Below are 25,267 nucleotides of genomic sequence, written 5' to 3'. Positions count from 1 at the left end.
CCCAAAGGGCTTCTGGGACCCTTATGGAGGCCCTAAGACTAGCTTTGTGATACAGCCAACCAGACGCAGGACAGGCCACATCCCCCTGTAAAAAAAAATGGCCACTTACCCCATTTCACAGCTAAGGAAGTGGAGACTCAGAAAGCAGATGTCACTTGTCCCCATCACACAGCCGAGAAGTGCTAGATTCAAACTCAGGACCCCCTGGTGGTCGAGCCCCCAGACCACCGTGTGTGTGTCCCTCTGTCCCTGCCATGCCACAACTCCTGGGCCCCTCACCCCTCCTGTCCCCACCCTGGGCCCTGGCCTTTGGCCTCTGTCGCAGGCGTGGCCCCTGCCCAGCCCTTTGAAGCTTTCCCAGTCAGAGGTCAGGAAAGTGGCTTCTGATCAGGGGCTTGGGGTTTGAGCCGTGCCTCCTCAAGCCACAGTCAGCTGGGGACACAGAATGGAAACTCCTCGTGTGTCACCCAGCCTGGCCTCCTCCACTGTGCAGTCCCTCCCAGCAGCAGGGGCTCCCAGAACACCCTGGGAGCTGGAAACCCAAAGTGGCCGGAGGGAGGTCAGGCAACAGGGACAGACTCAATCCAAATTACCTGTTGCCAGTCCTGTGTTCCTCCCTGGACTCTGCCCCAAAATAAAATTTTAAGAATAAAATGAAAGAGCAACAGTGTCACTCTACATGCAAGCCATCAGGCAGATAGTCAATAAAAACGAAACGTCCAAGGCACACAGAATCCCAAGTTTCAACATATACGTGTAAATTTGGGGAGAGGGTCCTCAAAATATTGTTATAGCCAGGGCTCCTCCCTCCAAGGAGTTCAGTTTGGTCCAGCTCCAGGGGCGCACCATCCGAGGCTGAAGCATAGAAGGTTCTACAAGGAGCTGCTTTCTTGCCACCCTTCAGAGGAAGCATCCAGAGCAGCTCAGGCCCCCTGAGTAACTTGTGTCATCAGTCCCTGGTGGGGCTGTGAGAGGTCCCAGTGCCTGCAGGCTCTGTCCCTTCCGCTGGCCACATCGGTTCCAATTCACATACAAGTCCAGGTTCTTGGAACCTCTTTAGCTCTCCTGCCCTCCCCTCCCTTTCTTCTCTCCTTCCTCCCTTCACCTGTTACCAATATGCACATTCACTCAGTGAACATATCCCGTGGCAGGTACTGGGGTGTGGGGAGGGACCACTGTGAGCATAAGTGCCTGTGAGGGCCATGCTGGAACATTCTCAAGCCATCAGGTCTCTTCAAGAGCTGCATTTATGGAGCACTTAGCACGCATCAGGCTCCATTCAAAACGCATTGTGTTATTAACTCAATTTGATCCTTATAAGAACACCACGAGGGAGAAAGGAGATACCATTCTTACCCCATTTTGCAGAAGAGAAGACTAAGGCACAGAGTAGTTAATGACTCGCCCCAAGCCACACAGCTAGAATGCTGTGAAGCAAGGATTTGAACCAGCAGGACTTTGGCCCTCATAAGGGCAGGCTTTCACTAATTTTAAAGCACAAGCATATCTAGGATCTCACACAATGTCTCAGCGACCCAGTAAAACACGAACGACCAAGATTCTGAGTTCTGTGTCACTGGTGAGGACAAGAGGACAGCGCATGTCCCAGGCCAAATGGGGAGTTCGGTGGGGGGCACAGTACCCTGGGCGCTCACCCCTGCATCCTAAGAACTCAAGGCCACTGTTGTTGGGGGTTGTGGGGGAGGCGGTTGGGTTGTTGATGAAACTTAGCTCAGTCCCAGCGTCTGGGCCTGACCACTGTGACAGCCCCGGGACATCCCCTTGGCTGGCTTGCTCAGAGACATTTTCCACCACCGCCGTATGACACACTTGACGCTTCCATCACAGGGCCTGGGGGGCGTGGTGGGGGGGTGGGTGGCAAAGGGCTGTGGGAAAGCAAGCCCGGAAGTGCTGAGTGGGGAGAGAGATGCAGGTTCGGGGGAGAGGTACCCAGGCTACAATTCCAGGAAGCCAGGACGCAGAGGGAGGGAGGAGCTGGCGGGAGACGCATCATCTTCCTCTGTGCACCTGGCCTCATGCCACGCACTGGCCCCAGAGGGGAGGCTGGCCAGGGCTCCGTCTGCAGCATCCTCTGCCCTGGGCAGGGGAGTGACCATGGGGGACATGGACAAGTAAAGGGACAGCCAGAGCCTTTACCAGAAACACCCGGCTTGGGAAGGTCCTAAAGGAATCTCCTAAACTGAGGAGGGAGAGTGACGTGCTGCAAGGGGCTTCGGCCAGACAGGCTCAGTTACACTTCAGCCAGTTTGGGATACAGCTGGCCGAGGAGGTGCAAGGATCGGAGGGGCAGGTGGCGGGGGCCAGGTGGACCAAGGAGGAGGCTGAATAGGGATCTGAGCTCAACGTGATGTCGCCGGGTCACAGGGTGGGGATGGTTTCAACTACAATTACAATCTTAGCAAGTGGGCTCCTGCGTTCATTTTTTAATTGGTTATCAGGAAGCTTAGGATGGGATTTTGCTCATTGTTTTCCAAGAATATAATTGTCTCCTGTGCAGCTCTATGTCGGTGAAGGGATAAAAGCTCCACGGCCAATTGTACAGGAGTTTAAATCCTGGCTCTACCACCCATCAGCTGCATTTTTAAACTCCCTGAGCCTCAGTTTCCTAATCTGCGAAAAGGGGAACATAATACCTGCCTTGCTGGGGCTTTTCAGGTAATAAGGATAATGCTTGGTTAGTGCCTGGCACAGTGTCTAAATGTGCTTCTTGATCTTTTCTTGGAGTCATCCAGGATGCCAACAATTAAGAGGGCAGAGGTAGGCTATTCATTATAGGATGACCAGTTTCCACCATAACTTGCTCAGTGACTGGACGCTGGGAAGTTGCTTGGAGTGAGAGCTAGAACATGGGGAGAGAGCAGAGACACGGGATAATGGGGGAGATGATGAAACAATACAGTCTAAACTCAAAATCGTCAAGAAATGGGCAGAAGAAAAAAATAAAAAGAAATGGGCAGAAGACATGAATAGACGTTTCTCCAAAGGAGGCCTCCACATGGCCAATAGGCACATGAAAAAATGCTCAACATCGCTCGGCATCAGGGAAATACAAATCAAAACCGCAATGAGATACCACCTCACACCAGTGAGAATGGGCAAAATGAACAAGTCAGGAAACTACAGATGTTGGTGAGGATGCGGAGAAAGGGGAACCCTCTGATGCTGCTGGTGGGAATGCAAGCTGGTGCAGCTGCTCTGGAAAACAGTGTGGAGGTTCCTCAGAAAGTTGAAAATAGAGCTACCGTATGACCCAGCAATTGCACTACGAGGCATTTACCCCAGAGATACAGGTGTAGGGATCCGAAGGGGTACCTGCACCCCAATATTTATAGCAGCAATGTCCACGATAGCCAAACTATGGAAAGAGCACAGATGTCCGTCAACAGATCAGTGGACAAAGATGTGGTATCTACACACAATGGAATACTACTCAGCCATCAGAAAGAATGACATCTTGCCATTTGCAACGGCGTGGATGGAACTAGAGGGTATTGTGCTAAGCGAAGCAAGTCAATCAGAGAAAGACAATTATCACATGATCTCACTCATCTGTGGAATTTAAGAAAGAAAACATGAACATAGGGGACAGGAAAGAAAAATAAAATAAGGAAAACAGAGAGGGAGACAAACCATGAGAGACTCTTCACTCTGGGAAACAAACTGAGGGTCGCTGGAGGGGAGGTGGGTGGGGGGATGTGGTAAGTGGGTGACGGGCATTAAGGAGGGCACATGACATAATGATCCCTGGGTGTTATATGCAACTGATGAATCACTGGGTTCTACCTCTGAAACTAGTACACTATATGTTAATTAAGATGAATTTAAATTAAAAATTTAAACGAAATTGGAGATGTGAGAGGCTGGAAGGCCTGCCCTCCTCTCCCTCCTTTTGTCTTATCCCCTGATCTGCCCCGGATGCCTCCTGCTTCCCACTCTGCACCCGATAGATCTCCTGGGGCCCTCGGCTGCCTGGTCCCCAGCTGGCACCGCTCTTCTCCCTGCAATCTGACCCAGGCAGGACTGTCTTTGCTTCACCCTTTCTGCCCCCACCAGCTGCTCCTTCCTTGGCCCCATCTCCCGAGGCACAAACTCTAATCCACCCTGGACTTGTCACGCTGTGGCTTCTGGCCCATCAGTCCACCTGGGGTAAGCAACCCCTCATTCTGCTCACCACCAGCTCAAGTCTCTCGTCTGACATGGTGGGGACGGCTGGGTTCTCTAGATATGCCTGTTCATAGGCCCCACTCAGCTTTCCAGCCTTCAACACTTCAGCCTCAGTTTACCCTGTCTGGAAAATCAGGGTCTGGGAAGAGAAGCCCCTCCACTGTGGAAGGGGGATGAGGGATGATATGGACCAGATATGTTGCCAAGAGTCAGCTATGATCAATCAGGACCCGCCTACAGGGTGTAAAGCTGTACTCAGACTGCAGGAAGGACAGCTGTGATCAGTCTGCAATGTCTGCAGTGGGTTGCGATTGATTAGTGATTAGTGATTAGTGATGTCTGCCACAGGTGCAGTTTTATGAATACCAGATACTGCCATCTATGATCTGCTGCCATCTATGATCTGGCCCAACTATTCAGAGTCAAAGGCACTGAAGAACTAAAATTTATATATATATATACTCATTTTATTTATATTTATTTTATATTCTGTTTATATTATATTAATTTATATTATAGTAAATATACATATCAATTATGTTTTATATATTTTATTTGTATTTTCCCATGAGACCATGTCAGATGGTGCCTAGACACAGAATGAGATAGACCTGACTCTTACTAGTGAAAAAGATATTCCTTTTACAATCTTTTTGCTTTTTCTTTTTTCTCTTTTCTTAAAGATTTTATTTATTTATTCACAAGAGACAGAGAGAGAGGCAGATACACAGGCAGAGGGAGAAGCAGGCTCCCAGCAGGGAGTCCAATGTGGGACTGGATCCCAGGGCCCGGGGGATGACAACCACTGAGCCACCCAGGCGCCCCAATCTTTTTGCTTTCTCACTGTTTGGTACTGGCATGTCATGTCTTCAACAGCCTCCCAACACTTGGTAATCCCCCCTGTAAACTAAGAGCGGACTTCCAGCAGACAATGAATTGTGACATTGTATTCACTTTTACAGTTTATTGTATTCACTTTTTACAATTATCTTTTATTTATAGCGAATATCAACTTTTCCATTTACAGAAGTAATACAAGGAGTTTTCCTTAAATAAAAGTATTTAAACAAAAAAGTGAATGAATTTGAAGAAAAAATATTAAGTAAACAATAACAGAGATCGCATACACAGGTCATTGACAATATGTCTAACACAAATGACCAAGGCTTGAGAAATGTAACTGCCCCAAGAACTCTTCAAAGTGGAAACTGACCCGCAGGGAGGTTTCAGTTTCCCCGGGCACGGAGCTTGGGGTCTGATGCTCAGGCCAGGACTGAGGAGCTTGGTGGCCCAGCACACATGGCATCGAATGGCAGGAGATGGGAAGTGAGATGCCCAGGTAATTAAGCTCTGTGGTGGGAAGGATCCAAGACCCAGACAACCTCAGGAAAGGGGAGTTTATTTCAGACATAAGGAAAACAAGAATCTTGAGTGAACAGTCCGTAGCCCCAGTGGCAGGAGGAGTCTCTGTAGCAGGGCCCGATGCCCCTCTGCTAACAGGGCTGAAGGCCTCCACCCCAGGCTTCTCTGAGCACCTTCTCCTCGAGCACCTGCTCCCAGGACCCTCCCTCCTTCCCTGAACTAGCCCCAAGACTGAGAGCAATCTGATTGGCCACTTCAGGCCGGGCCTCTCTGATTGGGCAGAGCTTCTGTTCTAAGCCGGCCTGTAGGCTGCCTGTCAGCTGATGGGTGGGCTTGCATCGGGCGCCCAACCAGGTAGGAGCAGGGCCTATAAGTATGGGCGCCTCGGGTGCCTGGTCTGGGAGGAGGGTGTGACAGGCCTCCCAGGGGTGATCTGTGCCAGGGACGATGGCAAGGGAAATGGAGAGGTGGTGGGGAGCACCCAGGAGGAAGGGGGCAGCTGCGTGTGTCTATGTTTGTGTTGGGGGGAGGATTGCCACGTAAGGGGATGAGCCTCTTGCTGGAATGGCCATGCTGGCACCTAGTGAGCACGGGGCTCGGCCTGAGTCTTGCCCTTAGAAGGGGATGCTGTCCCCTGTGTGGAGGCAGCTGTACACAGGGAGTCCAAGCAACTATGGCCCCAGATAGTTCATTAATTCATCCAGGGAGTAGGATGGGTGCCAAGCGCACTGTGTCAAGTGCAGTGAGCAGAGTTGCCCTTCTGGAGGCGGTGTGCCAGCCCCTGAGCTGCTGAAGAGATCCTCCAGCAGAGGGTGCAGAAGAGGTCCCCCCAACAGCAGTCTAGACCCCCTGTGACAGCATCAGACCTGCCACTAGGAGAGGTTTGCTTTCCAGCAGCATGCCTTATGAATCTGTGGAACCGCTATGGAAAGGTCCAGAGCCAGTGTCCCACTTTCCTTCCGACATTCGCGTCCATACTTGGGCTGCAGTGGTTAAGGATGCAGTCGCTAAGTATTCTGAGGTCACAAAAGATCCCAAGGGTGAAGTGACAGGGCCTCTTTGTCTAGCCATCCCGTGACCCTGAGAACTTGTCCTGCCAGCGCTGAATCTCGAAGCGGGGACATGTTAATGGAGGCAGTGTTTCCCTCTAAGGGAAGCAGGACACTTGAGACGTAAGGGGAGTGTCACCTAGATGAGAGAGGAGGGGGCACCGCAGGTACAAGGAGCAGTGTGTGCAAAGATTGGGTGCATGAGGGAGCTGCTGGTGGCTCAGTAGGACCATTGGGAGGGTTCCGGAGGAGAATGTCCCAACATGATGCCAGAGGGGCAAGAGCCCGGCCAAGAAGTGGTGCTGAGGGAAGTGGGGGAGCCATGGCAGGGTTTTAAACAAGGGGCAGCAGAGCCATAGTTGTGGTTCAGAGAGAGCACTCTGGCTACCGTGGATAGGGGTGAAAGAGGATGGGCCTGGGGCAGGAAGCCCCCAGTGAGGAGGACCCCGTGAAGATCCCTGGAGAACCCCCGAGAATGCTCCCTGAAGAGTACTTGCAGGGCTGGAGAGGAGGGATGGGGCCTCAGAGGAAAAGCCATGGGAGGGGCTTTGAAGGGGGAGGGGGGAGTCACAGCACCCCCACCTGCTGCAGTTCTTGACTTGGGCCACAGGACCAGCGAGCAGCAATTATGGTTTGGAAGTGAATAGTGGAGTGTGAAGGGCTGGGTGGGGGCCCCTTGGGCAGAGACGTCCGGATGCGACCTGCATGGTTGTCCCTCTATACCAAGTGAGCTGGGTCCTGATCCTGCAGCTCTTGGAGGGACAGGTAGGCATCGGGGTTCAGAGTCAGGCAGGAGGTAGGGGCCCTGAGCTGGCCCCCACCGGGAAGGGTAGCCCAGGGGAAGCCCACTCCCTCCCTGGGGCCAGGGGCTGGGACCCCCTCTCTTGCTTCTCCCAGTGCGTGCTCCAGGGGTGGCTGGATATCCATGGAGTCAGGCACTCCTGGGGTGGGAGGCCTCAGGGGCTGGGGGGCCCAGTCTCTGGGAACTCCCTCTGGCAGAGAGGGGGGCAGCTTCTCTTCCCGAGCCCCAGCGCCCCCCAGGGCAGTGTCTGGGGAGCCCGGGCCACCCAGGAGCCCGGGAGAGAAGAGCAGCAGGTCATCCCCAGGGGGGAAGGTGCAGTAGGCATCGTCCTCCCCTGGCAGAGGCAGCTGGGGTGGGGGCAGAGACCCCTCGGGCGCCCCAGGCCTGCCCTCCTGGGGCTCTTCTGCACAGGGGTCATAGGTGAAGTACACCTGGCAGGCCTCAATCTCCAGAGCATCAGGGAGGTGGAAGAAGAAGTAACCCTGGTTGGTGAAGCAGCTGGTGAGCGAGTGGCCACTAGTCTCGGTTGAGGCTGAGGGCACCTTCTCCTGCTGCAGCAGAAGCAGCTGTGTGGCCTTGGCGTCCCGGTCCAGCACCTCCAGCGGGGAGATCTCGGGTGCCTGGGTGTTGGGGCTGAAGGAGGACGAGGGGAAGGGCGAGGAGAGCCACTTCTGCCGGGAGAAAGAGCGGTCGGAAGGTGAGCGGGATGCGTCCCTCAGACTCAGCAACAACTCCTAACTACAGTCTACTCTGGGCGGCTACCTCCAGGCAGGCCTCCCTGACCATGTCCCACCCCTCCACCCACTAAGTGGCTTGGGGGACGCTCTGGGTCAGCCCCGGGAGCGCACTTACTGGGGGGGGGTGTTGTTTCCGGGAGTAACTGTCTGTTGAGCCCCTACTGGGAGCCCTGCACTGCTCTAGGCGCCGGCAGAGGGGAGAGGCCAGGGGGAGAACCCTCATGCGTCTGGCGGGGGCGGGCACGAGTGTACAAATCAGCACAGAAAGGGCTCTGGGGTACGTTTTGCTCCCTCCGCAGATGCCCAGGGGGGACATGCCGTGGCACCGATCACACAGCCAAGCTCTGGCCCAGGCTGTCGTGAACAAATCTCCGGTGGGGACCGATGGTCCTGCGAGTCTCCTCTCCCACCCCGTGCCCGTGGCCCCAACCCGCCACGTGCGCCCTCGCCCTCCGCGGAGACAAGAGAGCACCAACCAGAGCACTTGCCAGTTGCTCCGGAGTCTGGAGCAGGGAGAGCTGGGCTCCGGCTTTGGCCCTCGCCCTCGCTAACTATGTGACCCCGGGCAGGCCACTGTGTCTCTCTCGACCTCAATCCCACAACCTCTTTCCTAACTTCCCTACTGTGAGCCAGCAGGAAGATGTCAAGTAAGAGAATGAAGGTGGAATGGGGTACAAATGCAGGCTGTGGGGTGAAACGTGGCTGTGGGGTGAAGTGCAGGCTGTGGGGTGAAACGCAGGCTGTGGGGTGAAGTGCAGGCTGTGAGGTGAAATGGGTGAAATACAGGCTGTGGGGTGAAACATAGGTTGTGGGGTGAAATGCAGGCTATGGGGTAAAAATGCAGCTGTGGGGGTAAAATGCAGGGTGTGGGGTAAAATGCAGGCTTCGGGTAAAATGCAGGCTGTGGGGTGAAGTGCAGGGTGTGGGGTGAGATGTAGGATATGGGGCAAAGCGCAGGCTGTGGGGTGAAATGCAGGCTGTGGGGTGAAGTGCAGACTGTGGGGTGAAATGCAGGCTACCCAAGGGACAGCAGGCCGTCAGGGTGGTGTGACGGGGATCGCAGGGGTTGCGGCTGAGAACCCCAACAGCCCTTTGTCCTGGGAGCCCTCAGCACCTAGGCTGCGGGACCCTGAGCACAGGGACCAGGCCCGATGGCTCCTACACTCTGGTGCCCAGTGGGCTGGGAAGAGAGGGACAGGGTGCAGGTCAGGGGTGGGGGCAGTGGGAGGTCTGGCCCTAGAAGGGGCCGTGGCAGAGGGCAGGGCTGGGCAGCAGTGCTGAGGCACAGCCAGGAACGGGGAGGCCAGGCCCGTGACCCCCCCTGGCGTGCCAGGGCCTTGCCAGTCCCCCTCTGAGGTGTGTGCGGTCAGCAACTTCCTGGGCCTGGGCCTGGGCCTCCGTCCACAATGCCCTGAAGTGGGGTGGGAGGGGGCGCAAGGAGATACTGACCCCCTTCCCACTCACACACTGGCACGCATACGCCCACATCCTGGGGCAGGGCGGTGGGCCTTGTGGCCTGGTAGCCGGAGGCCCTGGGGTAGGAGAGAGGAGCAGGCCTCCCACCCAGATGCAGAGGAGAGGATGGGGTCCCCCTTGCTGCCCTGACCCCCAACCGCATTGTGTACCCCCAGGGCTTCTTGGGATAGCCCCTCCCACACCCTTGGTCTGGGGCAAGCATGGAGACCATGGGAACATGGAGTGGTTTGCACCTCTCAGGAAGGAACACACTCCCCTTCAAAATGTCCTAGTCCCATAAAATCAGAAAGACTTCACCCCAGAAGAGGACTAAGGATGCATCTAATGCAGCCTCCAGCCAGGAATCCCTTCTGCTCTGCTTCTGACAGAGAGTCAGCCGAGGCTTGCTTGAAAGCCTCTGTTGACAGGGAGCTCACCACCTCTAGGGCTTTAGGAAGAATCTAAGGAGACACATTCCCCCACATCAAGAGAGCTATAGGTGAGCCATCCCCAGTCTTGGGAGCTTTCCAAAGAATTCCAGAAGGAGCCCTGATCAGTCATAGTAGAGGACTCCAAAGCCAACTCTTGACAGCTCGGGCCCAAGTCTGGCTTTCCAGTCCCTCAGCACTCCTCCCGTCCTCCCTCCACCCCTACCTCATCCTCCGCCCCATCTAGAGAGCCTGGGGAGGGGAGGGTGCTAGAAGCAGCCCACCACAACCCCGTTCCCCCTCAACACTTCCTTCCTGAAGCAAGTGTGGGCTCAGGGCAGCGAGACGACTGAGGTTGAAGTGGGGTTCAGAGTGTTACTACTATCTGGGCCGGCGCTTTTCCAGTGAATCTGCTTCGATTGATGAGAAGTGGCTTGGACTTGTTACCACTGGGGAGAAGGTATGGAGCTCGTTTAGACGATTTTTGCAGCAGGACAGGAGACAGCACTGCCCGCGAAGACGGTGGGACGGGGAGAGCTGGCAAGTCCCTCTGGGTCAGCCCAGCCTGGCGACGGCGACTCCCGCTCAGGCCCCTTGAGCCCTCACCGTGTGCCGGGCGGTGCGCGCAGCCCACGCCAGTAACGCTATTTCCCTCCGCATTTGACAAGTGAGGAATCAGAACAGAGAGGTTCTACAACGTGCCCAAGGCCACACAGCCAGGAGGGCTGGAGCCGGACGAGAGCCCGTGCAGCCTGGCCCAGCCGGGGGCACCATTCAGCCAGAGAGGGCTGGGGCCAGAGCTGGCAAACGGGCCCACACCCAGCCCAGGGGCCGCTCACTCCAGGATCTGTCTCCTTTCACGAAGCGCAAACCTCAGGGGCCCCTGGGTGGCTCAGGGGTGAGCGTCTGCCTTCAGCTCAGGGTGAGATCCTGGAGTCCCGGGATCGAGTCCCACATTGGGCTCCCTGCAGGGACCCTGCTTCTCCCTCTGCCTGTGTCTCTGCCTCCCTCTCTGGGTCTCTCTTGAATAAATTTAAAAAATCTTAAAAAAACACAGAAGTGTCAGTGGACTCCTGTGCCACCACCACCCACTCACACCTCTGCCCACCCTCCGTCCCGACTCCTACCTGGAAATCTCCTCCGTACTCTGACTTCAGCTGGGAAAAGAACTCCGAGGGGTCTGGGATGTGGCACTTCAGAACCTTCTTCAGCCTGAACAGGGGAGGGGGGAGGGGAGGAGGATGAGTCGGGAAGGGGCCCCGGTGTCCTGCCAGCTCCCCGCAGCCCTGAAGGTAGGGCACAGAGCCAGTCCACAGCCATCTGCTGGATCAGCATCAAGCGGATGCCCTGTAACGGGGGGTACTGGGCTGGGTCCTGGGGACACAAGGATGGCAGACAGAGAAGGTCCCTGATCTCAAGGAGCTGACATTCTAACGAGGAGACCAACACGAACCACCTGTGCAACATGACCATTCATTCTGTGGAAACAAAAAGCAGAGGGCTGTGCTAGAGAAGGATGTGGGGTGGGGGACCACAGCAGCCAGAGTGGTCAGGGGCCACACAGAGCCAGGTGTCTGGGCTAGAGAGAACCAGGAGGAGGGAGATAGGAGACAGGCCGGACTGTGGGTCTCCTAGTCCAGGCTGTCATGGATGGTGGTTCAGGCAGTGCACTGCCCAAGGGCACCTGGTTTTATGGGTGGAGTGAGTGGGGGGCTGCATTCGAGCCCATGCTCCACTTGTCAAGCTGAGTGCCTTGGTCTCTGTATGCACCTGCCTCAAAATGCAGTCCTGGCCTCAAGGCCCCAGAAAGCCTGGCTGCCCCCCTAGATGTTCAGACTCAGGTCAGCCCTCTCCTCACCCCCTTCTGGTCTCCAGCCACACCTCAGCCGCTGTCGTGCTCTTTACTCCTTCCCATGTAGGGCCTTTGCACACCCTGTTTCTTCTGTTGGGGGTGCACTCCCCGTCCCCTCCACCTGCCTGCTTAGTCCTCCAGATTTCCAGGGAATCGTCACTCCCTTGGGCATGCTTCTGCCAGCCACCCCTCAACCAAGGTTCCTCTCCCCGTTGTCTGCTTCCAGTCCACTGGTACCTTCCGTTACCATCCTACTATGGTGTGTCATTGTATTTGTGTATGATTAATAGACATCCTCCTTCTCCCACGGGACCGTGAGCTCCATGAAGGTGGAACCACATGCGTGTGGCTTGCCCCCGTATTCCCAGCACTCGGCGCCAGGCCTGGCACTGAGCTGGGGCTCAACAAATAAAGGAATAAACGAATGAATGCCGGGACCTAGAGAGATCCATGAGGACACACACACACACACAGCGACAGCTGACACGTGCCCACACACATACACACACGTGCCCACACACACACATCCTCCATGCCCAAGAGTAATGCTCTGGGCAGGGCTTCCATGGGGCTCTCCTTCCCCGGCTCCCCTCAGGCTGGTTCTGTGGGGTTCCATCTTTGAGGATGGGTGACAGAAAAGGCCAGACGTTAGGCAGGGAGGACTTGGGGGAAGGCCGAGGGAGTACTGTGTGTCGGAGCAGGGGGCTGGGCCCAGAGCCTGGCCTGGCAGGGGGTGCGTGCGTGTCAGATGAGAGCACGAAGGGGCAGGCAGGGAGGGCTCTTACCACGGCCCGATGTACTGGCAGTTGACCAATAAGTAGACCAAGATGATAAAGCCAAAGGCACCGGTGATGCCCATGATGATGTGGCCGAACCAAGGAAAGGGCAGAGACTGCTTCCCTCGGGCTGCCCAGGGGTGGGAGGAGAAGCAAGGAGAAGGGTTAGCACAGGCTGACCGCTGACCCAAGCAAGGCCTTCGCAGGTCCCGGCTGGCCCAGCAGACCAGCCGTGTGTCAGGCCAACAAGGGGGCATTGTGTGCCTCATCACAGTCGCCCTGCCAGGGAGCACAGTACCCACTTTTTACAGATGAGAAAACCGAGGCTTCCAGGTGCGAGCAGCCCCCCCTCCCTTGACCACACTGCTCCCCCTGCAGGGTCACATTGAGTGAGCTAACAATAGCAGGTGAGCCCTGTACCCCCCACCCTCAGGCCTCCCCCACCAGCTGCCCCAGGTCACACCCCAGCCACCCCCTCCCACCTGAGCTCCGTCCCACCCTTTCTGCCCACTGGTACCTGCAGGCCTCGTCCTGAAGGCCAGGGGCTGACTCCAGGGGCTCCAAGTCTTGTGGCTGCCTCTCTGGGCCCTGACCCGCACTTGAAATTCATACAGGGTGTCTGGAGTGAGTGTCTCTAGGGAAATCCATTGCTGGTTCTGCCTGAGGGCCATCAGGGAGGCCTCCTGGGGCAGAGACGGGCGGGGGGAGCTGTCAGAGCAGAGGGGTCCCCGTGGCCGCCTCCCTTCCCATGGCAGGGTGACTGGGAGGTGAGCAGTAGCACCTTCCTCCCACCCCCTCAGCCACCCTCCTCCCCCAGCCAGTCTCCTCCACAATCCTACATAGGCTCCCTGACTACTCAGTGCTGGGGCCCCCAACCACAAGGGCATCCTGAGCCCCTCACTCATCCCCCAGGCACCAAAGCCAGCTGCCAACCTGCTGGTTCCACCTGCGGAACCAGTTCTGGACACTTCCCCTTCTCCCCTCTGCCCTTCCCGAGGCTCAGGCAGGAGCTGGTCTCTGTGCTCCCAACTCTGCTACGCTCTAACCAGAAAGAGCATTTTCCCAGAGACCTCTCCCACCACTGGGTCACTCTTTTTGCTTTTTTCCCCTCATTCCTCAGACACACGGTGCGCATCTTGTCTTGACAGCATCTGTCTCCTCTGCTTGGGAAACCGTCCCCCAGATCTGTGCAGGGTCGGCTCCTTCTTAAGCCTCAGATCTCACAAGGCTCCCTGGGTCCCAAGCAGCCTGTCCCAGGCCCCCCCAAATGTGCAATCCCATTTCATTTCCTTTGATAGCATGTATCAATGTCCCGTAGTCTCCAATCTCTGCCTCTGCAGACCGTCTCCCACTCCCCTCCATGTGGGCTTCCTGAGCGCAGGAAGCTCCCAGTTTTGCCCTCCACCCGCTTCCCCAGCACCCAGCGCCCAGTCAGCACCCAGCGGGTAGTAAATATTCAGTAAGTGTTGAGCGAGCAAATATGGGAGAACAGTGATTGGGGAAGTGGGAGACCCTGGGGGATGTGGACCACACTGGAGAGGTGGCTTCCCGGGGCCCCTGAAATCTCCGAGGCCAATCACCTGCCTCGTGGCTAGGTAAAATCCTGCCCCGGGGCCAGCCTGGCACCCCCCCTCCAGCTAGGACCCCCAGGTTGTGGGGGGGGGCACATCCCAGGAGGGGAGGCTGGAGGTGCCAGTACAGAGGAGTGGCTGGGGCTGCCTGGGGCTGCTGTGGCCTTGCGGAGTGAAGGATAGACAGGATGACCAGGACATGAGGGAGGGGCCGGGGCAGGTGGGGGCCGGGTGGAGCGCTCACCTCCCAGCTGTGGCCTGGGGACCTCTTCCGAGCCTCGAACTCCAGGTATCTTTTGATGTAGTGGGAGGACTGAGGGACTTTCCAGGTTATGTTACATTTGTGGGTCCCGACGTCAGCGACTTGGAGGCCATTGGGAGCCATCAGGCGAACTGGAGGCAGGAGAGAGGAAGGGACAGCGAGCTTGGGGGACGCTGGGTCACGATGCTAAGGGGATGAAGCTCAGAAGGGCTCCCACCACTACCTTCGCACCTGCTCTTTCTCCCTCCCAGGTGCCCTTCCCCCAGGGATCCTCACCTGCTTGCAGAACCCTTCTCCCACCATCCACAGCTCTCTACCTGCCCCTCCAACACACACACCTATTTTATTTTCTTGCCCAGCACTTGCACCACCTGACATGTCAAACATCTATTTGGGGCTCTTTTTTCATTTTCTGTCTCCTCCACCAGAGTGTGAGCTCGCTGAGGGCAGGGACTGTGTTCTTTTGTAACCTTGGTGCCTGGAACACTACCTGGCACGTCCTAGATTAAGTATCTGCTGTATTTAAAAAGAAAGAAAAAACAAAAAACAAAACAAAACAAAACAAGGCAGCTGTTCTCTGCATCCAGAATGGATCTGAGAGCTTTAACATGGATCATCTCATGTAATTTAATTGAATTTCAGTGATCTTATGGGATTATAAGATTTTATGATCCTGACATTAAACAGACCTAAGTTTTTAGAATTCTGGAACTCTGTAGAACTAGACAAATAACACTAAGTAAATGTCTACTGAGCGTGTGCTAAGCAGCTTCTGTGTCTGGCTCACAGACTCCTTACTACAACCCGGGTCTTCACCGATTTTCCCCATTCTCGCTGGGCAAAAATGATCTGCTGGGCAGATCCCATTCAGTTAGGGCAGGGCTGCATTGAAAGCCCTGCCTAGGTCTTGCCCTGTCTTCCTGAGAGATGGCCTCCATGGCCTGGGGGTGGAGCTGGGCACCCAGTCACTCAGAAAACCCTCCCAGAGCACAGCCCCATGAAGGCCTGGTGCTGGCTACTTTGAGTAGAGACATAGGGATGACAGACACTCTGCCCTCAGGGAGCTCACAGCCCAGTAAGGGAAACGTGCTGTAGCCATAATCAGGCAGTGAGAACCCTGAAAGAAGATAAATACCCTGAAGGAGGAAGTACAAGGGACCGGGAGAGTCTGGGAAGGCTTCCTGGAGGAGGAGACTCTTCCCTGAGCCTTGAAGGGTGAGTACCAACCTTCCTGGCGGGAAGAGCCTTCCCGGCTGTGGCACCGGCAAGTACAAGGGCTCAGAGGCATGGTTGGGCAAGCTGAATTCAGGGAGCCGGCCTTTGGTTGTGGCAGCAATATAGGCCACGAGAGCAGGAATGCTAGATTGGGAAGCCAGGGCCAGCTCCCGAGCCTTGAGTGCCAGGGTAAGGAGCCAGGACTACATTCCGAGGGCAGCGGACAGCCAGAGGTCACACGTGGGTACAGAGAGAGACCAGGACAGGGAGGATCCCAGAGGGCAAGGCAGGGCAGGAGGCTCCCAGCCCGCTCCGGTCCCCCCCAACCCCCCCACCCCTGCCCAATTCCTCACTCACGGTTCTCAAAGGGCTTGAAGTCCTGGGTCATCAGTATCCTCCACCTCTCCCCTTCGTGGCACATCACGCTCATGCCGACAACGTCCGCCGAGGTCAGACTCTGAGCCTGCAAGGGAGGGATGAGGTAGGGATGGAGGGTGGGGAGGCCGGGGGAGGCCAAGACCGAAGCAAAAGTGGAGCCCCTCGACCAGCCCCACCCGCCAAGGCGGGGTCGCCCAAGTTTTCCTGTGAGGGGGTGCAGAGAGTAAATATTTCTAGCTTTGCAGGTCAAACGGTCTCGGTCACAAGTCGTTGCCTCCTGTGAAAGCAGCCGGACACAACCCGCGGGAGACTGCGCATGGCTGATGGCACCTGCCGCTGAAACTTCACTTACAGAGACAGACAGCTGAATGTTCCCGGGGCCTGGGGTGAAGTGAGCTGCCGTGGGAGGGAGGGAGCCCCCCAGCGCAAAGGCGTGCGAGCCGGATGAGCCCCCGAGAAAACTACCTGTGCACCAGCTTTGAGGGTGAACGCTTCCCCTCCCCCACACCCCCAACCCTGACTTTTGGGGAAGGAAATGGTCAGGTATTGAGCATCCCCTGTGGGCAGGCACGGCTCGGGTGCCCCAGACACTTGTCTGGCTGATTCTTCGAGCCATCCGTCCTCCTACGGCAGGGGAGAAACTCAAAGTCACGCATCCGGTCAGCAGCGGAGTCCGGATTCAAACCCAGGCCTCTGCAGCCACTGCCCTACGGAGACTGCAGGCCGGGGCCGTGACACCTGACCCAGGGCAGCCGAGGGAGCAGCCTACGGCTCACAGGGGGCGGCGTTCTCAGGTCCGGGAGCCCAGGCACAGTCCGTCTGGGCCACCGCGGGGCCCACCATGAGCAAACCTTGAACCTGAGCTGGGTGCAGTTCCCATCTCCCCGCTGCTGGGGGCCTGCCCCTGCCTCCCTCAGCTGCTGGCGGTGCGGGGGGCTGATGCTTCCAGATAATAATGGTAGGTCTTGCTAAGGTCACAGATCATAGAGGTGCCAGGAATGCTTTGTCCTCCATGCCAGGCACTTCTGCGTGCTGGACACATGTTGTCTCATTTAATTCCCTCAACACCCTACGAGACAGACACTGTCACTCTTCTCACCCTGGAGCTGAGAAGACTGAAGCTCAGAGTGGCTAGGGATGTGCCTGAGGTCACACAGCTAGGAATCGGTGGGGACAGGTCCTGAAGCCAGACCCCCTGCAGACCTCGCAGGGACTGGTTCCAGAGGCTGCGCCTGAATCAGCCCCGCCATGTGAGCCCATCTCCACGTCCTCCTGCCACTTACAAATGGGTATGAGCTGATGATGGCTGGAACTTGTGGTGTGGGCATCCCTGCTGCCTGCCGCTGCCAAGCAGGGCGTGACAGATGGTGATGTGCTGCCCACCCGCATGGACACGGCTGCACACCCATCTAGAGGGTTCAATCCCAGCTCTGCCCACCACTGGCAGCGCCTCTCTGGGCCTGTTTCCTCATTGGGAAGAAGAGGATAGCGCTGGTGCCCACCCACAAAGTCATAGGGATCCACAGGCCATAAAGTCAAGTGCATGCTCTGTGGTGGGTGGCACGTCAGGTGCTTTAACCCACAGAACACTATGACACAGGTGCCATCGTTATTGCCATTTCGAGAAGGGAAGCCTGGGACTCAGCACTTGCCCAGTGTCACCAGGCTTCTGTGACAATGGAGCCAGGGCTGGCACCCAGGCCAGCTCCAGGATCCATGCTTTTAAGCCCACACTGCCCTGCACTTGCCAAGACCTTGGAAGAGTCTGAGGAGGGTGTTATTGGTGGGCGCTCCCCAACCTGATGAGGAGTACAGAAGTGTCACAGGACCCACAAAGCATGGGGGAGATGGGGGAGAAGAGGCCGAATGGCCGAGCCCCTTGCACCACAGATACCCTCCTCCACAGCATCAGTCTGAGCTCTGGCCTTTGGACGCTGCTCTTCTTCCTCCCACCTCTCTTGCCCCCGGGGCAGCCCCCTGTGCTGCAGCCCAGAGCCAAAGCCACTGGGCTCACTGGGCCCCAGCTCTGCCCCTGGAAGGACACCCCTCTGCACCCTGGGCTCTCTTCTCAGCTCCCACTACTCACATCTGGGGATCCGAGGATCAGGTAACAGGCCCAGAATGCCGGTCGCATAGGGAGCAGCTCACAGGATTTGTTCCAAGGCCTGTCAAGGCAAAAGAAACTCCTTAGGACAAAAGGAGGGACCCCCAGAGCTGGCCCTCGGGATGGCCCCCGCTGCAGCAAGGCCAGCCGGTGCCGGGCTCTATGCCGACCTCGGGAGAGGCACCCATTCCCCACCTGCTCCACTTCCCATCACCAGCGCCTCTTTCTACCCTGCCCAGCCTGGCCCCGCAGTAGCCACAGTGATCTTCTAGAAACAAGCAGTCCAGGACATGTTGGCCTCCCCATCTAAAGCCCTCCAGTCTTCCCATGAGGCTGGATGAAGCCTTTGGAACCCTGTGGAATCACCACCCACCCAAGACCACAGCCAAACTGCAAGCCACCTTTGCTGTTGCCACATTTGGATCACAGCAACCCTATTCCTGAATCCCTCTCAGCCCCTAGGCTCCCAACCATGCCCCAGGCCCCTGTCCCCACAGCTGCCCTAGGAGTCTCTCAAAAAGCTTGGGGAGCCTTCTTTCTTCCCCCTGCGTGCTTCTAATGTCGAGTCTAACTATGGCCCAGGAGTCTCACAGCCCAGTGTCCCCCAAACTACCCCGGCCCCTCCACCAAAGCCTGGACCCCCAGTCCTCCCTCCCGCCCTGGTTCCAGGAGTCTAAACTTCTAACTCCTGTGTTTTCCAGTCTTCTGTGATACTAGAGTCCGTGGGTCCTATCAATCCAAATTCTCAAGTGCAGCATCTTGGAGTCTATTAGAAAGAATTCTAAGAGTCTAAACGTCAGTGATTAGAGCCCCCCATCCTGAGACGCTGCAGCTTTGCTGGTCAACCCCCCACACTTACCGTCTATCTGGCTGAGCATAGATCTTGCAGGATGTGGCCTGAAGGTCCCCATCCCAGCTCCAGATGCAGGAGATGTTGGCTTTTGAGTTGTAGAAGCATGTGAGCTTGGAAGTGTCTGCTGACAAGACGAGGCATGAGTTGCTGGCTGGGGGGTACCTAGGGACCTCCGGGGCCCGCCCACCACCCAGCTCCCTGCTCCCTGCTCCCTGCATCCTGTGCCTGCCAGATGAGGAGGTGGGCAGCCCTGGTGGGCAGCAAAGAACTCAGTGGATCCATTTCAGAGAGGACAACACTGAGCCCAGCGCCTGCAAGGTCCCTCAGGCAGGCCGAGGCAGGACAGGCATGAAAAGCCAGGGTCTTCCTTTGGCTGGAGGAGACACAGGGGTGCAGCAGGGACAGGACAGATGGGCCAAGGGGGAAAGTGGTGCACCTGATCTCTGGTCCCATTGCCCTCGCCTCCTCCCTCCCCAGCCTCCTGCCCCAGCTGATGGGCCTCTGCCCAGAAGCAGCGGTCCTGAAAGGGATCCGACAGGGGTTTGTCCACCTGCCAAGAGAAAGCACAGCTGTCCAGGTGCCGGGGTCCTCACCATTCACCACTGAGGATGCCTGAAGGATGGCCAGGGGCAGGAAGAGGACAAGGAGGGGCAGACAGGAGGACAGAGCAGGAGCTGCCATCATATCCACGGGTGGGAGCCGGGGAAGGGAGCCCTAGAGGGGGGAAGAGGGGAAGAAAGCACAAGTGAACACCTGCTCCAGGTCCCTGCCCCTCTCAGGGTGCCCCAGTCTGCTCTCCACCCAGCAGCACCAGCCAGCCTCGGCGCTTTGCACCTGCTGGCCCCTCGGGCCCACGCATACTCCCTCCCTTCGGGGATTCGGGGACCCACACTCTGTCAGACACTGTCACACACTCGCTCTCCCTGAGCGAGCCCAACCCCTTGTTCAAAAGCCGAGGAAACTGAAGCCCAGGGAAAGGAAAGATTTGCTCTAGTCTACGTGGGGAAGTCAGCACAGAGCCAGGATTAGGGCTTGCCTCCTCTTGGCCCTGCTGCTCCCTAGTCACCCCTGAAAGTGGCATCAGGAGGCTCCTAGATGCCAGGCTGTCTTAAACTCTTTAAATGAAGCAAGAAGCACATCCATTGGAGATACTCTTATTATCTGCATTTTCAGGCGGGGAAACTGAGGCACAGTGCTGTAACTGGCCAAGGCCACACAGCTGATAAGAAGCAGATGTGGGGGATCCCTGGGTGGCGCAGCGGTTTAGCGCCTGCCTTTGGCCCAGGACGCGATCCTGGAGACCTGGGATCGAATCCCACATCGGGTTCCCGGTGCATGGAGCCTGCTTCTCCCTCTGCCTATGTCTCTCTGCCTCTCTCTCTCTCTGTGACTATCATAAATAAACAAAAATTAAAAAAAAAAAAAAAGAAGCAGATGTGGGATGTGAGCCAGAGCAGACCGCCCAGAGCCCAGGCAGGGGCTCCTGTAGCTTCTCCGACTGCACCTTCCCGCCCACCGAGACGGTTGACATGGTCAGTCCATGTGTACTGATTACCTCACGGCCAACCTCTTGGGGTGTACGGAGCACTCACACTGTGCCCAGCACTTTACACACACTACATCATCTTCTCTCCCCAGCAGCTTGGGGAGGGGCGGGTGCTTTTATTGTCCCCTTTACACAGATGAGGAAACTGAGGCTCCTAACCCGCCAAGGTCAGGTGTCCAGAAGAGGCAGGGCTAGGATTTCATCTGCTGCTCGCTCGCCCCCAGGACACGTTCCCTCACACCCTCTGGCTCTGCCCAGACCCTGTCCCAGGCACTGGCCTCAGAAGAAGGCCCATAGCCTCCCTGTCCTGGAGTTGAGGAGTCAGGGCCCAGCAAGGGCGCAGGCCAACTGTCAGGGGTCTGGCTGGGGTTCGAGAAGGAGCCCAGGGAGGTACCTCTCGGCTCTTTGCCTAGACCACCATCCCCACAGGAGGGTGAGCTCCCCAGCAGGAGTACAGGGTGCGGGGTTGATTGCCTCTTTCCACAGCACAGGGCACAGGGTTGGGACCCCCAAGGGACCCCCCCCACTCACTCAGTCATGGCCCTCTAGCATGGGCACCAACAATCTCCTGCAGGGTGTCACCTCGGGTCAGCACCAGCGAGCACCGCAACCCCATGCCCAGGACGGGACTTGGTATCGAGCCTCAGGATGGGTAGGAGGGTTGGGGCAAAGGCATGCAAGAGCACAGGAAGGTCAAGGCGAAACCACAGCCCCCGCAGACGTGAGCCGAGCCGGCTAGAGCAGAAGCATCGTCTAGAATAAGTTCCCTGCCGCTCACAGCAGAAAGGTGCCCCGATGTACATCAGGATTGCAGAGGGCTCAGGGAGAGGAGAGAACGGGCTGTGCCAGAGCTGGTGGGGGCAGGGAGGGCCCCCAGCCCACACGGGGCTGCGCCCCCCACCCCAGCAGAGCGAGGAACTGAGGAAGCTCAGGGAGGTTAGGGGTCCTGCTCAAGGCCACGGGCCCAGCCTCAGGGAGAAGGAGCAGGACCTCTGGGTGCAAGCACGGCGGGGCCCGGGTTCTCACGCACACCCACGCAGCCTGCCCTTTCACAGCGGCAGAGCCGCGCTCACTGACTCATTAGGTCCTCACCGCAACCCTGGAAGGTGGCTGTCATCACCCCCCTTTCATAGATGCCAAGACTGAGCTCAGCACTGCCCAGAGAGCTGGACTCAAAGCCCGTCATCTGATTTCAAGTGAGGAGATGATAATGACAATGAGGATGACGATGGTGACAGGGGTGATGACGGGGGTGGTGACTAATACTCGCCTCTCACTCTGTGCCTGGGTCCCTAGCGCCCCACAGAGAGCAGCTCACTTAGTCCCCACAGCGGCCCTGGGAGTGGGTACCATTATGACTCCTTTTCTCAGATGAGGAGGAGCCGAGGCTGGTAAGCCTGTCGCCCAGGCCAGAGTGGGGCAGAGCGGGGGCTGAACTGGGTCAGTACCGCCTGACTTCCCGCCACTGCCGCCGCGGGGCTGATGCTGTGGGCCGTGGGGTGCCCCAGAGGGGTTCGGGGGGACCAGAGGCAGGAGGCCGGCATGCAGACCGCTGGCCTTGATGGGCACCATCTCCCCTCGTCCTCCTGGTCACCCCACACACAGGGGTGGGGGGCATGTTGTTTACCTCCAGGAGCATCTCCCCAACTGTGGGGTAAGGAAGGGGACCCCAGGGGGTGGCTCTGCCCCTCAGCCACCCCATCTGTGAGGTGCTCCGAAAACAGTTCAGGGCGGGAGGCCTCATTCCCCCAGGAGAGAGGACAGCCCCAGGAATGGAGTCCCATCCCCTCCAGTGGGGCCTGGAGACCCTACAGACCTGCCCTCTCACATGGCTCCCAGAGAGGAGGAAACCCCATTTCAGGGCTAGGTCTCAGAGGACCCCCTCGCCCCTTTCCCACCCCACAGCCTCCCAAGGAGCACTTTACAGAGGGGTGCTTCCCTGCCATCCACAGCCGCCGGGTGGGGGCTTGTGTGTCCCCCCACCCCTCATCCCACTGCCCTCTGGGGCTTAGCTGGCCTCCCCCCTCCCCGTCCTATCTCTTTCCTCACCGCTTTTGGGTTGGGAGTCCCCCTCATCCCAGAGCAGCCCCCAGCCTCCCCAGGGTTGTGCTGGGAAGGAGGAATAGCCCAGAACTAGGGGCCAGCTTTTTTCTCAAGAAGGCAAAAGCCATGAGATCAGGACCACTTCATCCTTGAGGGATTTCAAGATAGGGCTGGGGATGAGAGAGTCGGGAGATGGGGGTTCAGGCCGAACCTCCTGGGGCCTCTAAGTGAGAGCTCAACAGTGTCCCATGACCACTTCCAGCCCAGGGGCTGATGGCAGGGCCAAGAGGGAGCCCCCAGGTACCCGGAAACCAGACAGGGGCAGGGGTGAGGGCAAAGTCACCTGGCTGAGACATGGGACCGCAGCGCGCTCTTTTGGGATCTCTCCACTGCTGGGTCCGCAGCCATCTCCCTGGGGCCCTGCGCCGACTCCTCCACTCCGGCAGCCCAGGTAGCAGCTGGCTGAGGAGGCCGGCAAACACTAAAACCCCAGGGCCAGCCCACTTCCTGTGCAGAGGATGGAGGGGGCAAGGCCTGGGGTGGGGACGGGGAGACAGGCTGGTGAGAAACTCTGAAACTCCTGAAGCACCTAGGGGCCAGATAAAGATCTCCCTCCTCCACTGGGGGAGGTGGGGCACCGTGGGTGTCTTGACAGCACACGCACACGCACACACGCACACGCCCGCGCCCACATGCACACCCCCCCATCACTCTCAAATAGGCACCTTGCTGCATATAGAAGCCTAGGGGGGTTCAGCGCCTTCTTTCCCCTCCTACACCACCCAGCCCATCTCACACAGGCCACTCTGACACCTTGATCCAGTCGCGCACACACACACTCACCCACTAACACCCGGGCCCTACACAAACACGACCTTTTAGGTGTCTCCGTGCTGCTCACTCCCATCTCACCCACCTCTCTGAGACCTGCAGAGAGCTCAGCCTTCAGGGAGCCCCTTGCTTAGTTTTGCATTCAGAGGGGGACCATGTTCCAAGGGGTTGCAAATAATTCAATGGCCATTTTATTGAACGTTCTAGAACCTTCCTTTTCCTTTCAAGTCATGGCTCCCTAATCCTTCCATCCCCACCCACTGCTGCTCAGGACTTTTTTTTCAAATGATGAGACCTTGTGGGTCGCTCTTTAGAAAGTGTCATGCACAGTGTCCCAGGCCCAGGGGCCCAGGAGTTTCTATCCAGAAGAAGCAACCAGAAGAAGAAGAAGCTCTGCGTTCTCTTTCTCCTGACTTTAATGACCCTGCTTCTGTGGCGGGGGAGGGGGCGCGGGGTGGGGGGGCGCAGGTGTTCTCATAAGCTGCTCTCTCTTTAGAAGAAGGGGATGGGGCAGGCAGGAGGCGAGTCAGAGCCCAGGTCCAAAGAACCTCCTGTCCACATGGAGTTAAGGGGCAGCGCTGCGGGCCCTGAGAGGAGAGTCAGTGGGCTCCCTTCTGAGTAGAAGCAGAAGCAAGAGGGCTGCATCCCTGAGAAGAGCGAGGCCTTCTTTAGAGCCTGCGTGCAGACTCTCCCTTCCCACGCAATGTGCACCCCGCAGTAGGAGGCAGGATGGTTCTGCGGGATGTGTGTCCCTAGGGCTCTAACCGTCCCTGCACCGAGTGGACTCACAATAACCCCACCTCTCCTCTCCCTAGAGCAAGGCTTTCCGGCTGCAGGAGTGGGTAATAAACACAACCACAGCAAAGATGAAAAGAATAGCCGAGATTTATCAAGCCTAAAGTGTTTCTGGAAGCTTCTCAAGAAACTGGGAATGTTGGTTCTCCCAGGAAGGAAAGCCAGGCCAGGAAGGGGTAGGAAGATGTTTTCACTGTAGATTCATCGGTACCACCTGAACATATTTCCTGCCCCCAAAATGACTTCAGTTAAAACTTTTAAAAAAGGGCACCTGGGTGGTTCAATTGGTTGGACACCTGCCTTCAGCTTGGGTCATGATCCTGGGGTCCTGGGATCGAGCCCCGCATCAGGCTCCCTGCTCAGTGGGGAGCCTGCTTCTCCTTCTCCCTCTGCTGCTCCCCCTGCTCATGCTCTTTTTCTCACTAATAAACAAATCTTTAAAAAAAAAAAAAACTGTATTTAAAAATATATAAAGAAAAAATATATCCCCAGGCAAAGTGAGAAGTCACAGACCCAGCTTGCGATAAGCAGCCACTGCCAGCAGCCTGGCCGTGGGGGTGGCCTTGGCCTGCCCTGCACAGCCTTTCTGCCACGGTCCTCCTCCATCCTTCTTCTCTTCTCTCATTCCCCATCCAATGGGCAAACATCTACTGAGCAGCCCAGATGCCCCAAGAGCAAGGTGGAGGAGCCTGAGCCCACTGGCCCAGGCCCAGGGGCAGAAGGGGGTGGCTCTCACCAGCCACGGGCCCGGCAGGAAGGGGCGCAGTGCATCCACGTGTGGCCTCCGCCTGCCGAGGCAGCTTGAAGCAGCCCCCACCCAGGCCCAGGGGGTTGCACTCTTGCCTTGGGACTCAGGCCGGGAACCCTGAGGTGGAGCGGCAGGGGCGGCCACGCGAGAGTGTCAACCCTGTTGTCCGCATCTTCCAGCTGGAATCTGATGGCTGTAGGAGCATGCGGGGGGGGGGGGGGGCACATGGTGGTAGAGAGAGGTGGGGGCATCCCCGTCACCCATCGGGCCCCAAC

The 25,267-nt window shown here is 57.3% G+C and overlaps 1 protein-coding gene and 1 long non-coding RNA gene across 5 annotated transcripts; one reads left to right on the top strand and one right to left on the bottom strand.

Moving 5' to 3' along the window:
* Nucleotides 1-5,568: 5,568 nt before the first annotated feature.
* IL2RB (interleukin 2 receptor subunit beta) lies at nt 5,569-23,134 on the bottom strand. Of its 3 annotated transcripts, none has more exons than XM_077914633.1 (10): nt 22,962-23,134; nt 19,623-19,743; nt 19,036-19,153; nt 18,159-18,237; nt 16,052-16,157; nt 14,462-14,610; nt 13,164-13,329; nt 12,656-12,776; nt 11,146-11,230; nt 5,569-8,069 (listed from the first exon to the last, which is right to left on the bottom strand). In XM_077914633.1, exons 2-10 carry the CDS (start codon nt 19,711-19,713, stop codon nt 7,314-7,316), a joined length of 1,671 nt encoding a protein of 556 aa, XP_077770759.1. In that variant the 5' UTR covers nt 19,714-19,743; nt 22,962-23,134; the 3' UTR covers nt 5,569-7,313. The 3 variants fall into 3 exon arrangements, with proteins under 3 accessions (XP_077770759.1, XP_077770760.1, XP_077770761.1); XM_077914634.1 differs by having other exon boundaries at nt 19,036-19,150; nt 22,962-23,129; XM_077914635.1 differs by lacking the exon at nt 22,962-23,134 and having other exon boundaries at nt 19,036-19,150; nt 19,580-19,640.
* LOC144323775 (uncharacterized) lies at nt 13,105-24,661 on the top strand. 2 transcript variants are annotated; one of them, XR_013389126.1, is made up of 4 exons: nt 13,105-13,270; nt 15,540-15,694; nt 16,318-16,458; nt 24,265-24,661. It is a non-coding gene; the product is annotated as an uncharacterized LOC144323775 (long non-coding RNA). The 2 variants fall into 2 exon arrangements; XR_013389125.1 differs by lacking the exon at nt 24,265-24,661 and having other exon boundaries at nt 16,318-20,414.
* Nucleotides 24,662-25,267: the final 606 nt, after the last annotated feature.

The sequence above is a fragment of the Canis aureus genome, chromosome 11 (genome assembly GCF_053574225.1).
Source record: "Canis aureus isolate CA01 chromosome 11, VMU_Caureus_v.1.0, whole genome shotgun sequence".
NCBI classification, from domain to species: Eukaryota; Metazoa; Chordata; class Mammalia; order Carnivora; family Canidae; genus Canis; species Canis aureus.
The sequence above is the reverse complement of the archived record's forward strand: the minus strand, read 5'-3'. Positions and strand labels throughout refer to the sequence as shown.